Source organism: Petaurus breviceps, unplaced genomic scaffold (genome assembly GCF_028583685.1).
Source record: "Petaurus breviceps papuanus isolate PSGF00001 unplaced genomic scaffold, PetGlider_PUasm1.0 456, whole genome shotgun sequence".
NCBI lineage: Eukaryota > Metazoa > Chordata > Mammalia > Diprotodontia > Petauridae > Petaurus > Petaurus breviceps.
In genome coordinates, this window is record NW_027186343.1 from 258,678 (window position 1) to 277,547 (window position 18,870).

Genomic DNA, 18,870 nt, shown 5'->3' on the forward strand with positions numbered 1-18,870 from the left:
AGAGAGAGAGACAGAGACAGAGAGAGAGAGAGACAGAGAGAGAGAGAGACAGAGAGAGAGAGAGAGAGACAGAGACAGAGAGAGAGAGACACAGAGAGAGACAGAGAAACACAGAGACACAGAGAGGCAGAGAGAGAGACAGAGACACAGAAAGTTAGAAACAGAAACAGAGATAGAGAGAGAGAAAAAAAGGAAAAGGAAGAGTGACAGAGAGAAAGAAAGAGAGAAACAGATTAGAAGAAGGGTCTTTTCTCCTTTGGCATTCCTCATTTCTGTAGCAGAGGGTCCTGGGATGAGATGAATTAGAAGACTATGCCCATATTTCCCAGAAGAATGTGTGTTGTAACTTCTCAGGTATGAATCATCCTGTCAGCATTGAAAACAACAGGTTATAGCATTCGATCCCTGTGACCACAGGTAAAAGGTGAACACAGTGAAATGACATTACCCTTCTTTGCTTCTATATCACCATTTTTTGCTCATCTCCATTTGGAGTGATTATTGCTATAGGCACTGATGGTTAAAGAGGAGACACCAAGTGAAACAAAAACAAACTTATAATATATTCCATCTCTCCTTTTCACTTTTTCTCATTTTTGGATGAATCTAGCACAATGTGCTGTTCACATTAGGTGCTTATTAAATGTTCATTGAGTAAATTTAACTCAATTTCAAAAATATTTCTTAAGAATCTTGTATATGCAAAGCACTAGGTAAGCCCTGGGGAGTCAAAGCCCCAACCCAATTAGTTCCTTGCCTTAAGGAACTTCACAGAGTTAGTGAATGAATTAATGATGTCAATATCAGGTGAACAGAACCAATAATGGAGCCATAGGCTTGTCTTCAAATCCAAACTGGGGATTAGTGACCCACGGCCCCCTAGCCTGTATTGTTAGACTATGTGCTTTGCTGTCTTTCCATTTCACAGGAATGGATTCAATTTCGAAAGTAACTAGCCCATGTAGGAAGCTTAAAGGGACCCACTCCAATTTAGCAACATCACTCTAAGAAATCATAATCCAAATTTCTGGGCACTTCGCCTAGAGACTTTAGGAATTTTCTTTTTTTCCCTCTAGGAATTTTAAAGATTATCACTTGCTAGTTTGAGTTCTCTTCAATAATATCAGAATTGCCGGGGTGTTAGACATTTTTCACACAATTTTTATGCATTCTATGTGGATATAGATAAGGTTTTGTTAAAAAAAATCCTACATCACAGAAAATTTTATTGTGCAGTCATTTCAGTCATGTCCAACTCTTAGTGACCCCATTTGGAGTTTTCTTGGCAAAGATATGAGAGTGACTTGCCATTGAATCCGGAACATTTTACAGATGAAGAAACTGAAGCAAACAGGGTTAAGTGACTTGCCCAGGGTCATACAATCAGTATGAATGTGAAGGCAGATTTGAATTCAGGTCTTCCTGACTTCAGGCTTGGCATTCTAGCCACTGTCTCACCTAGCAGCCTCTAAAAGCCAGGAATACATTTTTTTTTTAAATATCTAAGCTATAATAGTGAGGAGGAGGTTGACTCAGAGAGAAAATCTGTCATTTCATTGTGATCTGATTGCAAGCAATTGCCAGTTACAATATATAGTATATAATGAGGAAGACAAAAAAGCAAGGGTACTTATGTGGGATCACAAACTGCTATGAAATCTGAGCTATTTTGTAGAAGGAAAGAAAGGGATTGAGTACTCAGTTCTCATGTATGTAATAGTAATGTTAAAGAATTTTGTTTCTTTCTTCAAGAAGGATAATCATAATGACAAAATAGTTTGTGAAGATCATGGAAAGGAACTGGCACTGAGGTGAGACCCAAACACTGAGAAGTGAATGTCTCTAATCATTTTATATTGAAATTAAGATGAGTTTAAAAGGTCAAATTATTCAAGGAAAGAAGGGGATGATACAGGATGCCATTCTTTTTGGCTCCCCAGTTTTAAGATGGAAGCTTTATATAGGAGAGGAGTAATACCCAATCTCCTTTTGTTGGGGATGTGCTAGGTAACAGGGCAAAGATTACTTTATTGGAATAATACATTTAGAGATCAGTCAATGAGTGCTCATTCTCAAAATGTGACTGTTTCAAGAAACCTCTAGACTCATCACCATAGACGACCTTTCCCTGAGGAATGGAAGAAGAGAACCTATGCCCTATCCTGGGCAATGTTTGTACATAGGTCAGTATTTGGTACAGTGGAAAATCTGGGATCATTTATAAGCAGAAGTTATGACTTCTTCTGTCTCCTTGTGAGGTAATGATTTGTGTGAACTTCCCTCTCTCACCCTCAAACCTTTTGTGGTTTTTCTCTGTGCTTTTCTTTCTTCTTTTCCCTTGTTATCTCTTCATTCACTGAGGAAACCAAGAACAATTACATTTAGTCACTTGTTTTGTTCTGTCTATTTAGTATCTTTAAATGTTCCTTACCCCTTAACCCTTAAGCTTTGCTATAGAAGTTTAAGGTTAAAAGCCAAACCAAGGATGACATAGCCAGCCCTTGTGTCCATGATCTCTCCCCCTGATTCTCTATTCATGCTTCTGATTTTATTGTCTTTGAAAGACTTTGTAGTTCCATATTCACATCTGGATTTTTTTTTAATGGTGACCCATACTCAGTTCTTTGTTACATGTATTTATGCAAAATTGTGGTAACAACAAATATTTATATGATGGTGATTTTTTGTTGTAGAAGGAAAGGAAGAAGTCCTAGGGACTGAAGTGTCCTACTTGTGAAGGCATTGAAGCAATAATAGGCATAAAATATTGTGAGTAGGAGAGATATTTGCATGTCTGTGTGTGTGACAGAGGATGTTCCTGGTTTTTAATTCACTAGCTTGTCATTGCTCTCTGCTCTGTGTGGTCATGTATTTTATGGGTCTATGAATCATTGTGTTTGTGTGCTTTGTTCTCATGAATCAACCAGAGTGTGTTCCAATCTGTTTGTCCTTTATACCTCTCTTTCTTCATATTGATCCCACTTCCCCCTTTTCTCAACCTCTTCTGCTCATTAACTTTTCCCCATCATCTCTCCTAATGAGTAAATATGGAAATTATCTCCTGATAATTGGATATTTCACTTGAATAAATTTATGACTTTCACTGAATTTCATCTAACACATTATATGACTGAAGAAGTCATGGCTTTTGTTATAATACTGAGTATTTTCTAATACTCATTTGAGATAAAAGGTGTGTTTTTTTTCCTGAGAGGTGATTTAGGTGATATATAAAACTATGTAAGTCACAGTGGCTATGTGTCTTTGAGCAGAAATTATTTTAAAATAAGGGATAGATAAAACTGTACTGTTTTCAAGGTATCACTTAATGTAAAACCTAAGTTTCTTCAACTTCTTAATAGGCATTGAGTATCCCACAAAGGTCCTTTCTTTAAGACAGAATATCTATTCATGCTTAGGAAAGACTGCTTCCATTCATTACCCACAAGAATTTTCTTCTTTAGTGATGTGAATGTCTGGAAACTTTAGAGAGTAAGGACTTGAATTCTATGAGTGGGTAGGGTCCCAAATATGTGAATCAGATAGACCGGTGCAATGGTTAGAAAACTGGATTTCTTGTTACGAAAAGCTGGGCTTGAATCCCACCTCAGGTACTTAGGATGTTTATGATCTTTGACTACTCATTTAAACTCCCTACATCAGTTTCCTTCACTTTAAAATTATGAGGTTAAACTCAATGACCTCTATAATCCTATTAAGCTCTAAGTATTGAATCAATTCTATAATTTTTGGTTTATGGTATCTCTCCCAAATCTTTGCTTCTTTTAAATGCTCCCTGACTTGTCTATCTAAAATTAATTGTCACTGGCTCCAAATACTTTATCCTTCCTTTCCTTCCCCTCCCTCTAAAATACCCTTAGTCTCCAATAATGCCTGTGATGTAGTAATTTATTAAAAAAAAGACATTCTCAGCAAATTGTCTTTTTAAGGGTCACCAATATTTCCTTTTTACTGAATACAGTAATTTTCAGTTTCCCTCTTCTTTTTGCTGCTCAATCAAAATGTTATCTTTATAGAGAGCAGCTATCAAATCTGAGATTACAAAAGCATTGAAGAACAGCAATAAAAACAATGATGACAACAATCATAGAGATGATAATTAAATCTATGGGAGGCAATGATATCATCAAGTGAAGTGTCATAAAAGGAGAAGAGGGCCAAGGACAGAATCTTGTGGGACAACTATGGTTCAATTGTGTGATGTGGATGAAGATCCAGCACCGGAGATTGAGAAGGAATAGTCAGATAGCTCAGAAGAAAACTAGGAGAGAGTGAGGTCCCAAACATCTAGAGGGAAGAGGGTGACCAACAGTGTCAAACTCTGCAGAGAGCTTGGGAATGAGGCCGGATGGCTTCGCATTGCCTAATGAATGAATTCAATAGATCTCTCTCCCCCTTAATTTTTTGAACCACTCTTTCCAACCTCATCTCTCATTACCTTCCTACTCAAGCACTGTGCTTAATCAAACTGATCACTTTTGGTAATATTCATATAGTATCAGTGGGGCAGTCCTAGCTCAGTCACAACCCCCATGCAACCTACATCAAGTTAGTTCTCCTGTGGGCTTCAGTTTCCACATCTGTAAAGGGTGGGGGTAAGAGTAAAGCAATTATAAGTTCTTTTCCAGTAGTAAATGTATAATCTAATAATAGTATAATAATTTCTGGAAAGTGCCTTCATATTTCTTACCTCTTTACCTTCACTTATTCCATTTTTTTATTTCCTTCTTTGCCATTTCTTCTTACTGAAATCTTACCCACTCTTCTCATTCCAACTCAATGTCCATATTCTCCATAAAACCATATTTATTTTTCCTGTCACCAGATGATGTTGTTTCCTCCTCTGAAATTATGTTGAGTTTTATCCCACTGATCTGGCACTTGTTGCATACTGCCATGCATTGTGGTTGTGTGATTTATCTGACTTATAAATTTCACTCCAACGTTCAGTTTTGCCTTCTTCATATTTTGTCTTTTACTATAGCAGAGACTTGAGTGTGGTAACTATTCAAGATTTGTTTTTGTTCAGTTGTTCAATATACTATAAATTTTTTGGACCTCTAAATGAAAAGGACACTCAAGCAGACAATATAATGGTAATATTGTCCTGAGAAATTATTTTTCATTCTAGAACTTACAATAAGGAAATAAATATGTAGAAGACAGGTATTGCTCCCTGCAGACCAAATTGGCTGAACCATGCTTTCTGGACGAGTAGTCTTGTAACTGCAGTTCCTCCATCTGAAACCCATTGCCTTGAGACAATTTCTACCCCCACCCCCACCCCCACCCCCACCTAGTTGCCTGACATTCTTCTCATTCCTCCACCACAGGTTGATGCATAAAAATTATCAGCAGGTCCTGGCCCTGGTGTTTGCTGTAGAGGAAATCAACCAAAATCCCAACCTCTTACCTAACATCACCTTGGGATACCATCTCTATAACACCTACCACAGTGATGAGAGGACCTTGGAGAGCTCCCTGAAGTGGCTATCAGGCCAAAGTCCAACTATGCCTAATTACAGCTGTAGAGCTCAAGATAAATCTGTGGCTGTCATTGGAGGAGGAACATCTGCATTATCTGTCCAGATGGGGTCCCTACTAGAACTCTACAAGTTCCCACAGGTATGGCCTACTGTATCTGCCATCTTTTCCCTCCTTTGACATATTTGGAAACCGATACAGAGAAGTTAATTGACTTCTCCAAAATAATCCTAATAGTAAGTGGTAGGATGTGGATTCAAATTCAGGTCCTCTATCTTACTTCAAATTCAGTACCTGTTCCACATGGCCATATTACCTGGCTTTCCAAGATCCTAGAGATCATTTGTAGCAAAGTTGGGTTTAGGATCCGAGTCTCACCAATTTAATCCCATTGCTCCCTCCATTGGACATTACTTTTCTTAAAAATCAATTTTATTTTTAAGTTTCATATTTTCTCCCTACCCTGACCCATCCCCCTTGTCAAGAAAGTAAGTACTACAAAATCCATTATAATATGAAGTCATGCAAAACAAATTTCTGCATTGGCTGTGTTTTTTTTTTTTAAAGCAAGAAATAGAAAGAGAGGGAAGAAATATGCTGCAATCTCCATTCTCACTCCATCAGTTGCTGCCTTCTCATAACTGTAAAAATGTATCTGATCTCATTGTATTTTATATTGTTTTATGATATGACCTCTCATATTAAGGCCATATATCCATTTTTCTTTATTCTGTTATATAATACTAGTTAGCATTTATATAGCACTGTAAGGTTTACCAAAAATATTTGTAGTTATTTTTTCATTTTATCTGCACATTAATCTTGGAAGACAGATGATATTATTATCTCCATTATACAGATGAGGAAACTCTGGCAGATGGTGGTTAAGTGAATTGTTCAGAGTCACAGAACTTGTAATCTGAGGCCAAATGTGAACTCAGGTCAACCTGACTCCTAGATCAATTCTCTATCCAGTAGGCTGCCTAGCTACTTTATAAGGTGGAAGATATTGGTCAAAACTTGATTTCTACTGAACTACTTGATTTCTACTCTTTTATTTCCATTCTTATAAAATATAGAGTTTTCCCACAAGCTATTTCTGTTACCAATTCTATTGTGCATCAGAATATTAAATTGGATTTTGATTTTTCTTTATCTTGTACATCCCAAGGACCTTCTTTAATCCTTGTCAAACTATACCAAGTAATTTTAATGAACATTGTTTTATAATAATATTATTTGAGTTCTGCATGTGCTATTTCCCTTTTAATATATCTCTCCCTATGTTATTAATATTTTAGATTTAAACCTTTCAGTCCTCCAAATGGATATTATTATATTATCCTGTTCTTTATAGTACACCTAGTTAATTGAATTGGTCAATCACTAAATATATAAATTAAGTATTATCATCATTTTTTATTACTTTGGCATTATTTAACTCTGGAAAATGAATATCTTTCCACTTTTTTCATTCTTTCCCCTTTAATATATTTTGTACTTATACATCTGTAATATATCTTGGTAACTAACCAATCAACAAGTATTTATCAAGTCCTCACTATGTAACAGACATTATATTAGATGCCAGGCATACAAGTACAAAGAATGAAACAACACCTAGTGAAAAACAGCTTGCATTTTAATAGGACAAGAACATATAAAAATGATGAATTATTACAAAGTGAATAAATACAAATATATATGAAACATAAGTATGAGTTAGTTTAAGAGGGAGAAAGCTAGTAGTTAGGGATATTAGGAAGGGTTTTCAGTGGAAAATAGTGCTTGATCTCTGTTTTCTGAGTAAAGATGTATGATATATAGCAAAGGTGAGGAGAGAGTACATTCCAGGCATATGGGACTGCCAGTGAAAAGGCATGGACATAGAAAGGAGATGGAGTTTCCTTTGTGAGAATAAGAGAGAAGGTCAGTTTGGTTATGGAGATAAAAATTATCCAACCTACAAGAAGAGAAACTGAGGCAGAGCTCTGAGCCAATAGCACTTTATTAAAGAATCCATGGGCTCCTCGAGGGAGTTGGACCTCAGATTTTCCTCACAATATGAAATTCCCCCTCAATCCAGGGCCCTATTTTTATAGTGTTAGCTATGTGAACATTCAAGAACAGCTTACCATATACAGAATAACTTCTTTGGTTGGCATTTAATGTATAAATTAAAATAAACAAAAAAATATATCAGCAGGGTCATGAGTTGGGCAAAGTAAGGAATATCTCCACTGACTAGATGGTCATAAGATGAACACCTGCTCATGCTGGACAAGAGAAAATTGTCGGGATATACAAAATAATTTGGGGGGACTTTCCATGTGGTTGGGCTATACACACTGGGCTTAGTCACCATGACAAAGAAAAACAAGGGTGGATGGTCTACAGTCAGTTTCCCATGATTACACAAGTGATCTTACCATCTGCAGATCAGAGCTCTGGGGCCAGAACTTATAGTCAGATCAAATTGATACATACTGTTTTACAAGTAAGGGTTCTTCAATGAATCAGCTCCCTCATGGCTGAATTGTAGAATGTATGAGAGGTAGTAATGCCCAGTGAGACTGTAAAAATGACTTTGGGTCACTCTGAATTATACTAAAAGCAAAACAAAGGGGTTTCATGCTAGAGTTCACAGGAAGCAATTCAAGTTTGAGTAGAGAAATAACATGGTCAGATTTGCATTTAAAGGAGATTACCTTGGCAGCTGTGGGTAGAATAGATTGAAATGGTGTGGAGAGGCAGGGAGATGAATTAGGAATCATCAAGGAAATAAGTGATAAAATCCTGAACCAAGATGGCAGCTGTGTGAATGGAGAGGAGGCAAAAACTAGACTTGTTGTGAAATTATTAATGTATATTTCACAAATGATTGGATGAGTGGGGTGGGAGAGAGTAAGGAATTGAGGATAATAATCAAGTCATGAATCTCAGTGACTAGAAGACTGGTTATGCCTTCAACATAAATAGGAAATATTTGAAGAGGTCAGGCTTTAGGGGAAAGGTAACAAACTCAGCCAATCAGTTGCTCATTAAACAAGCAATTGCTCAGAGTTTACTATGTGCCAGTCACTGTCTAAGGCTCTAAGTGCTGAATAAACCAAGGGAAAGATTCATTTTTTTTTTTTGCCTTTTGGAGGGCAATTTTGGTTAAGTAACTTGCCCAAGGTTAAATGTTAAGTGACTGAGGCCGCATCCAAACTCAGGTCCTCCTGACTCCGGGGCAGGCACTGTGCCTCCTAGCCGCCCCCTGAAAGATTCAATTTTGAGGATGTTGAACTTACAATGTCTTCAGAATATCCCTTTTCTAATGTGTAATAAGTAGTTTGTGATGCAGGCCTGGAGGTCAAGGGACAAATTGGAGCTGGTTGTATAGGTCTGAGAATCATTTGAACAAGGATGATAGTTAAACCCACTGCAATTGATGTGGTCACCAGGGATGAGAGGCATAAGCAAAAGAAAAGGGGACCTGGTCAGATCCTTGGGGAGCCATAATTAGTTAGAAGCTGAGACAGGGATGGTAAATCAGAAAATGATACTGAAAAGATCACTCATATTGGTAGGAGAGAGGTGTGTCATGAAAACCAAGAGAGAATAGGGAATCTGGAAAGGAAAGGTGGTTTACAGTGTCAAAGGTAGAAGATAAATCAAGAAGGAGTTGGATTGAGAAAAAAACATCAGATTTGGCAGTTAGGAGATTATTGGCAATTTTGAAGAGAACAATTTGGTGACTAAGTGGGAAGCCAAACTGCAAAGAGTTGAGGAGTGAGTGAAAGGAGAGAAAGTAGAAAAAAATGAGTTTAGAAGAATTTTTTTTATTTGTCTCCCATATATTTTGTGAACTCAAAATTTATTTTAATGGGGCTCCCATTTCTATGATTTCTTTTTAGACTTAGTTATTGCTGTGTAAATAGTCTGTGGGGTGTGTAGGTGTGAGTGTGAGTGTGTGTGTGTCCATATTAACTTTATCAACTATTATTTTACTGAAGCTATTGATTATTTCCACCTTTCTCTTTACAACCCCCTGGAATTTCAATGTACATGCTTCATGTTATAAGAAAACACAGATAAGTCTATCTTCTCTTTCCCACTGTTTTTATTTTTATCTCCTTTGTCACTGCTACTGTCATATTACCATAACCCATCAGTAAGGGAAACTTTTCTTTTTAGGGGAGATCAATACCCCCACACTTGTGTGACGAGTCCACAAAAGTAGGAGAGAAGAGAGTCTCAGTCTAAGGGGAACATTATTCCATTACACATTATGGAGGTTAGGGTCATGGAGCCCCCATGATGGAGCCACTGAAGCTTGTTGTAGCACAGTTCCTGAAAATTATTTGGCCCTCCCTTTGTAACATAGAAGTTCTCTGGTTTTGAGGATTTCCTTCTTTGTTCTTGAGATTAGACAACAATATATACATATTTTATGAATTTCTGATTATCTAAATTTTTTTCTGTGTCCTCTGCAAAACTCCCCCAAAATTTCCATTTAATTCTTATGCCAGTCATTGATATATGGAAACCATGATGGGGAAAATCATGTTGTGGAAGGGATAATTGTAATTGTCTCCTTTGTGCTGTGCAGTATTAGAGACAAAATTAACTTAGGGGAATTCTAATCTGCTCCCTCAAATGTCTCAACTCTAGTTTGTATTATTTCTAGAACAATGTCAAATAACAACCATAAAGTAAGACATCTTAACTTTTTGTTAAGTAGTTATTTTTTCAGTTGTGTCTGACTTTTTGTGACCCCATTTGGGATTTTCTTGGCAAAGATGCTGGAATGGTTTGCCATTGCCTTCTTCTGATCATTTTGCTGATGATGAAACTGAGGCAATCAGGGTTAAGTGACCTGCCAAAGATCACACAACTAAATATCTGAGGTCAGATTTGAACTCACAAAGATAAGGTTTACTGACTCTAAGCCCTGCACTCTGTCCATTATTCCATGTAGTTGCCCCAGATGGGGATCCTGATCTTACTCTTGTATTTATTATGAAAGCTTAAATATTTCTCCATTGAAAGTGATACATCTATAAGCCTTTGCTTTGACATATGTGCTATACATCATATCAAAAGTGGCTCTTTTGGGTGGCTAGGTGGCGCAGTGAGTAAAGCGCTAGCCCCAGAGTCGGGAGGACCCGAGTTCAGTTCTGGCCTCAGCCATGTAACACACACACACACACACACACACACACACACACACACAAACTAGCCATGTAACCTTGGGCAAGTCACTTAACTGCCCTCCAAAAGGCAAAAAAAGTGGCTCTTTTATTTGCTAGTATTTTTTTTTTAGCATAAAAGATTATTATACTTCACCAATGACTCTATTCTCTATTGATTCAAATACTCATGTAGTCTGGGATGCTTTCATTTCTATTATCAGTTATGTTAGTGGTTTTCTCACTGTTGAACTATACTTTCAGCCTTTGTACAAATTCACCTTGTTCATGATTAATCCTTTTTTTAAAAATACATATGAGTTTTAAAATAAATGTAATGAATATGGAAATAAGGGAATCAAGGATTAATACAAAAGCATGGTCTGTCCTTGGGAAAAAATGAAAGTTTTGTGAGTGGTAAAATTCAGAATTCTTTTTAATTTGATTCATTAAGCATTTCTTAAATTCCTCCTATATTTCAGATATTTCAGGTACTGGTGACACTTCATATTAAAAAGAAAAACCTATACATCCCTTTAATCTCTTGGACTACTTCTATTCTGCTGGGGAAAAACAACAGATACAAATACAGTCATATACAAAATAATTACAAAGTATTTTGAAGGCAGAGCAAGTTCAAACAATTGAGGTAATCAATTATGATGCAAACCAGGAGTTTATAGATGAGTCCTGAGTGGAACCAAAAATTTCAAAAGGTAGAAGTGAAAAAGGAATCAATTTCCAGCAATGGGGAACTACCCATAGAAATGCACAGAGGTGAAGGTTAGAATTCCATTTATGGAGAAGCATCAGTTAGAAAATAAGGTATTTTTTTTCTCCAAGACATTCAACATTTCACTTTTTAGCAGCTTGAGACACAAGCAACATTTAAAAATTCATCTTTCGTGAGATTGAGAGTTCTATATGGGGCTTGCTTGTGTAATAACTCAACATTCTTGAAATTTCCATAACATTTTCTATTCTGAGGAACATCCTTGTCCACAGGTTGAATTGAAAATACAAGAAGAGCAGGTACAATGATGGTGAAAATATTATTCTCCATTTGGATAATTGCTAAAATCATCTGCCAGAATAACTCTGTTCCCTTCAGGTAAATCCATGTGTCCAAAATGTTCTGGATCTTTACACCAAGTGTTAAGTTATGAAACAGGTAAAGAAAAGCCCATCAAATAGCATTCCTAAGGATGGAATATGTGAATTAAACCTGGAATGCTATATAGCCAAACTGTAAAGGAAACTCTATAGACCTCCCAGAAAAACTTTTACTTGATTCTGAAGGAAGTATGGAGCCACTGAAGCTTGTTGTAGGACAATGACATGGCTTGTTGCTCTAGGAATGTCACATTTTTTTACTTTCATATTTTCCCAGTTGCATGTAAAAATTATTTTAACATTCTTGCTTTGAAATATTGAGTTCCAAATTCACTCCCTCTCTCCCTACCTCATTGAGAAGGGAGGCAATTTGATATAGGTTATATGTGTGTAGTCATGCAAAACACATTTAAGAGAGGGAAGAGACAAGATACAGAAAGCCCAATTAAGGAACTCAAATACTTCATGGGAAATGTGATTGAGGACATAGCTTGTAGAGTCATCCATTCATTCATTCAGTCAGTCAATAAATATTTATAAAATGCCTATTTTGTGCCAGACACTGTGCTAAGTGCTGAGGGTACAAAAAGAAGCAAAAGACAGTTCCTGTCCTCAAGAAGTTTACAATTAAGTGGGGAAGACAATAACAAATAAGTACAAACAAGCTTTATGAAGGATAAATTTGTTCTTGTCCAGTTGTTTCAGTCCCCATTGACTCTTTGTAACCCCATTTGAGGTTTCCTTGGCAAAGATACTAGAGTGGTTTGTCATTTCCTTCTCCAGTTCATTTTAAACACGAGGAACTAAAGGAACCAGGGCTAATGGCTTGTCCAGGGTTACCCAGTTAGTACCTGAAGCCAGATTTGAATTCACAAAGAGGAGTCCTCCTGACTCCTGGCAGGACTCTCTATCCACTGTGCCCTCTATTTGCCCATACAGCATAAATAGGAAATGATTAATAGAGGCACTAGAATCAAGAGGATTTGGGCAAGGCTTTCTGTAGAAGAAGAAATGATGGTTGGGACTTGAAGGAAACCAGGGAAGTCAGTAGCCAAAGATGATGAGCAAAGACATTCTAAACACAAGAAATAGCAAAAGTCATAATCAAGGGTTAGAATGCCTTGTTCCGGGACCGGCAAAAGGCCAATTTCAAGGAAGAGCCATATGTACAAAATATTTATAGCAGCTCTTTTTGTGGTGGCAAAGAATTGGAAATTAAGGGGGTGCCTGTCCATCAATTGGGGAATGGCTGAACAAATTGTGGTGTATGAATGCAATGGAATACTATTGTGCTATAAGAAACAAGGAGCAGTGAAAAGCGCCTTACTAGGGCAGTGGAAGCCTCAGAGGAAGAAGAAGATGTTTTCAAGAGATGTTGGAAAGGGGAAATCTTGGTCTTGGCAACAACTTGGATATGAGAGACATGAGGGTTCAGAGGTTGTGAGAATTTGGTGGTGACACACAGTTTTTGAGCTGGAGGGACTGGGAGGATGATATTGGCCTCTGCAGCAATAGGAAAGGTAGGAGGGGGCGGTTTAGGGGAGTAAAGATAATGAATTATGTTTTGGACATGTTGAACTTGAGATGTCCACTGGACATCCAGTTTAAGATAACTGAAAGGCAGTTGGAGATGAGAGGTTGGACATCAGTAGAGAGGTTATGGTAAGATACATGGAACTGAGCAGAGTTGGGCCCAGAGATGGTCATTAAAGCCATGGGAGCTGATGAGATCACTAACAGGAGTGACGCAGACAGAGAAGAGGAGACTCGAGACAGAAGCTTGTGTGACACGTGATTATCTGAATGAAGATATAGCAAAGGAAACTAAAAGAGAGTCGTCAACTAGGGAGGAAGAGAACCATGGAAGTAGCATCCTGAAGACCTAGGGAGAAGAAAGTATCAAGAAGGAGAGGGTGATCAAAAGAGCCGATAGGTTAAAGATAGGGAGAATTTCACTTGGAACCTGAGAGAACACTGGTAACTTTGAAGAGAGTAGTTTCAGTGGAATGACGTCAGAACCCAGACTTCAAGGGGTTAAGAAAAGAGTGAGGAGAAAAGTGGAGGAACCTACTGTAGATAGCTTTTTGAAGTTTAGAATGGCAGAAGGGATATAGGAGATTTTAGTGATGATGGAAAGATCAAACGAGGCTTGATTGTTTTTGTTGGGGTTTTTTTCAGGATTGGGGAGACATGACCATGTTTGTAGGCAGTGTGTAATGAGCCACTAGAGAGGGAGAGTCAGAAATTAAGTGAGTGAGTGGGGATGATGGAGGAATATTGTTGGGGAAGATGGGATGGAATAGAATTCTTTGAGCAGGTAGAGAAGTTGAACTTGGTAAGGAGTGAGGCAGCTTCATTACATGCAAAAGCTGTGAAGGAGGAAATAATGGCAGAATACAGATGAGTTATGGAAGATGAAGAAGAGGGAAAAAGATGAAGCTCATGGTGAATGGCCTCATTTTTTTCTCTAAAATTTGAGGCAATATTCTCAGATGAGAGGGGATGGGAGGGGGAGTCACATGAGTTTTGCAGAGTAATGAAAAAGTTTGAAGACTTGGTGTGAAGAGTGGAATAGAGAATTAATAAAGCAGGTGTAACATAAATTTGTAGTGGGCCCAGTCAGAATGACTGATTTTTTTCCTCCTTCATCCTAGAGTGTGTGTGTAGGAGTGAATATGGTGAAAAGTTGGAGTGATACAGGACTGAGGTTTGGTAGGGCACAAATGGGGAAAGGACAAGAAGTCTAGGGATTCAAAACAGGAGGACAATGCAGAGTTGAATTAGTTTACTAAGGAGACGAGACAAGGAAAAGAGAGAGTGGCTGGTGTTGGGAAAATGACCTAGCAAAGAGTAGAGGCGTCAAGGGATTCAAGGTCACAGTGTAGATTGATATACTGACTGCAAGAAGGGGACAGATGTAGAGATAGAATTGAAAGACATGAGAACCTAATAAACATGGGATTTGGGGAAATAAGAGTAAAAAAAAAACAACAGAATTATCTGAGGGAAGAATATAGTATGATTTTCCTAACATCACTCTATTTTTTTACCTGTGAGTATTTACTGCCATAATTTTTATGTAGTTTATTTTTCAACCTTCATTCCTTCCCTTTTTAGAAACCAAATTCTGGTTGCTGGTGGTAGCTTTTAATGGGCAGTTTAACCATGATTCTTCTCTTTGGTATTTCTAGCTGTTGTTTTATATTGCAGGACTGAGGAACCTCACTTGAAATCTCTCTCTCTCTCTCTCTCTCTCTCTCTCTCTCTCTCTCTCTCTCTCTCTCTCTCTCTCTTTCTTCTCTCGCTTTCTTTTTCTTCCTCTCTCTCTCTGTCTCTCTCTCTCTCTGTGTCTCTCTGTGTATCTCTGTGTCTCTCTCTCTCTGTCTCTCTCTCTCTCTGTCTCTCTCTCTCTGTCTCTCTCTGTTTCTGTTTCTCTCTGTCTCTCTCTCTCTCCTCCCTCTCTCTCTGTCTGTCTCTCTCTCTTCCTCTTGGGTCAGTCACAGGTCCCCTATAATGTAAAAATAATTCATTTTCATTTCAAAAATTATTAAATCACAAAAATTAGTGTTCTTCTTGAATGATTTTCTGCTTTTATGTCAATCTATAAAATTATTTATATATACCTATTGGGATCTAATTTTAGCTTTTTGGTCATCATCATTTTATTAAACAAATCACAGTAAAATGATAATTTCATTAAGTCAATTGAGATTCCAAATAAAGAATATGTTACAAAGTTGAGGTGAGGAGTAGGAGAAGTACCAGTTGACGTACACAGGACCATGAAAGCATCTCTTTAATGTTTGTCTTCCAGGGGATCTCAGAAAGAGATACATTTTGGGGTGATTAGAATTTCCTGCTTGATCAGTAGCTCATAAGACCATAGAATTTTCTCCTGATGAAGATATATGGGCTTTTTTATGCACTTTACTGCTAGACTGCCACCAGCACCACTTTCATGGAACTCAAAATGTCATACACTCTTTTTTCCATTCAGATCACCTATGGTCCATTTGAACCTCTCCTGGATGACAAGGTCCAGTTTCCTTCCCTTTATCAGATGGCTCCTAGGGACGCCTTTCTCTCTGTGGGCATAGTTCAGCTACTGTTACATTTTGGATGGACCTGGGTGGGGCTGATTTCCACAGATGATATGAGAGGAGAAAAATTCCTTTGGGACATTGCAGAAGAGATGGCCAGGAGTAATATCTGTGTGGCCTTTATGGAAAAGATCCCTGTCAGTGAGAGACATCAAGATGAATCTCATGTAGCTTTCATGCCCAGGATCCTAGCATCATCAGCCAAAGTAATCATCATTCATGGAGATGCAGATTCACTCATGATACTCAGGCATTCTCAACCCCTTATTTTGACATCATTGAAAGTGTGGATCATCACGTCTGACTTGGATATTACTCTCAGAGCCCGTCATTTTGATAGTTATGCTTTCCATGGTGCTCTAGTATTTAAACACCAGACTAGTGAAGCTCCTGGTTTTTCTCATTTTCTCAAGAGTGTTAACCCTGCTAAATATCCAGAGGACATTTTCCTGAGGACCTTTTGGCATTCAACTTTCAATTGCCCAGATGATTCTGCAAAACTAGAGAAAGAAGAATGTTCACCAAATTCTTCCCTGGAAGATCTGCCTCTAGAACATTTTGACATGACCATGTCTAGCTTCAGTTACTCTACCTACAATGCTGTTTATGCTGTGGCATGGGCCCTCCATGAAATGTTCCTGATGAGAACAGAAATGGGATTTGAGGGACATGGAGAAAGTTTCACACTTCAGTCCTGGCAGGTAATATGCCTCCTAAATGAGCCAGTCAGTCAGTCAGTGTATTAACATATCTAAGCTTTATTGTGTGTTTGGCATTGTTGGATGCCCTGGGAATACAGAGAAATGCAAAAACAGTCCCTGCCCTAAGGAGTGTACATTCTAATGAGGGAGATGACATATAAATGACTTGGTACATAAACTATGTTTGTAAATATATGTAAATATTTGTATATACATAACATATGTGCATATGTGTATATATGTATGGAGAAAGAGAGGGGGGATGAAGGTAATTTGAAATGGACACCGTGGGGGGGAGCAGGAAAGGGGTCTCCTGCAGCAGATGGAATTAGAACCTTGCAGGAAGTCAGGAAAGATCAGAGGAGTGAGGTGACAGAACATCTCCGATGTGGAAGACAGCTAGTCCAAATGTATAGAGATGTTGGATGAGGGTTATCCTTGAGGAACTGCAAGTGGACCAGTGTAGCTGGATCATAGAGTGTGTGGAACAAATTAAGGTATAAGAAAGCTGCACAGGTAGATAGGGATTGGATTATGAGGACCTTTAAATGCCAAAAAGAGGACTTTACACTTGATCCTGGAAGTGATAAGGACCCAGTGTAGCCAGCAGCTGTTTCTGGTGAATGGAAGCTCCCTGAATTTAAGAATTATTTCATTTTTGCCTTCATATTAATATTATCTAGCACACAGTAGGTGTACAGTGAACCCTTGTTGAATGAGTGAATCATGGTAAACTCCATGCAGATAGAACCTGAGATGAATTGGGAATGAAGAAAAGTCTTTTAAGAAGTAGAGATATTCTCTACTTCATATTGCATATCTACAACATATTGCAGCCATGAGGGGTAACTTGTAAAAATGCAGAGGTGGAAAATGGGATATTGAATTCAGAGAAAAGCAAACAGTTTATTTGTCTGGAATAGAGAGAGTGTGGAGAAAACCACACAATGATATGAACACAACAACTTGTTTGTCATATCGTTGTACATCAGGCAATGGAAATTTGATGGACAATTTTTTCATTCTGCTCTGGATGGTCCTCACTTTAAGCATTTCTGCATTAACTAAGGACTAAGAATGCTTGGTCTTACTTCTGAAATGTGGACATCCAACTTGAATAGCCAGTTCCTTTCACCAAAAATGGAACAAGTCTTCAAAGTTGGGTTCTAGGGATACAAATACATAAGTGAACCAGCCCCTATACTCAAGGAGCTCATTCTACTTCTTACATATATAGAGTCTGTTGGGTAAGTATGAAGCAGTCAATGTGTGTTTATGGTCCTAATGATAATGTGGTCAGTAATAAATGCAAGATACTTTATCACCTTTTTTGCCGAAGAGCTGAATTTTCTCCTTTAATTTTATAAATCCCAATAAACCCCAAAACCCTTGTAGGGTCCTCTGGATAAGTGTCAACTTGTCTATTAAGAATTCACTACCAAATTGTTAGGTTTCACCAAGCCTTTCCTCTTCACTCAAGGTCCCTTCCAAAAAGTACTAGCTCCATTTTCTTAATCTGACACTCCATTTCTTGGGTTCTAAACTTCCAAAAGTGTCTTCACCTAGTAGATCAGAAAATTGCCTATGTTAGAATATGCAATGAAATTTTTTACTTAAATATTAGCCATATTTCTCTTTTAAAATGACAAACACAATTACATACAAAATCTGTTTCACTTTTAATGTATATCCCACCATATATTTTTATAAATTTCATGCCAGTGTTTTAGTGGTAGCTAATAATTGCATTAAGGAAAGTTGGGTAGCACAGTGGATAGACTTCAGGACCTAAAGTCAGGAAGTCTTATCATCCTGAGCTCAAATACTGCCTCAGACACTTACTAGCTGGCACAAAAAGTCAGACGACAACAGGTGATGCAGTTGATAGAGCACCCAGCCTGGAATAGGAAAACCTGTGGTTAAATCCAGCCTCATATACTTGCTGTGTAACCATGGGTAGCTGACTTAATCCCATTTGCCTCAGTTTCCTCACATGTAAAATGAGCTGAAGAAGGAAATGACAAATCACTCCAGTGTCTTTGCCAAGAAAACCACAAATAGGCTTTTGAAGAGTTGGACACGACTGAAGCAACAAAAATCAGCAGTGTACATTGTCCCCACTGTCCATTTCTGTAAGGTTGAGAAGTCAACATGAAAACTTTCCTTCTAAGGTATCCTGTTGCCCCTTTATGATAATGAACCAGATAATTGTGGGCAAAGAGCTGTAGGCTTCAATGAGGCTGCCTTGTTCACGTTTAATGTCCTCTGCATGGCAGG

General features: G+C 37.9%; 1 protein-coding gene across 1 annotated transcript in view; it reads left to right on the forward strand.

Moving 5' to 3' along the window:
* Positions 1-18,870, forward strand: part of LOC138171706 (vomeronasal type-2 receptor 26-like) — a 39,595-nt gene that overhangs the window by 422 nt on the left and 20,303 nt on the right. The window contains exons 2-3 of the mRNA XM_069101348.1: positions 5,355-5,646; positions 15,790-16,593. Coding sequence (XP_068957449.1) covers positions 5,359-5,646; positions 15,790-16,593 — 1,092 coding nt within the window. The 5' untranslated portion in view covers positions 5,355-5,358. The remainder of the gene's footprint in view (positions 1-5,354; positions 5,647-15,789; positions 16,594-18,870) is intronic.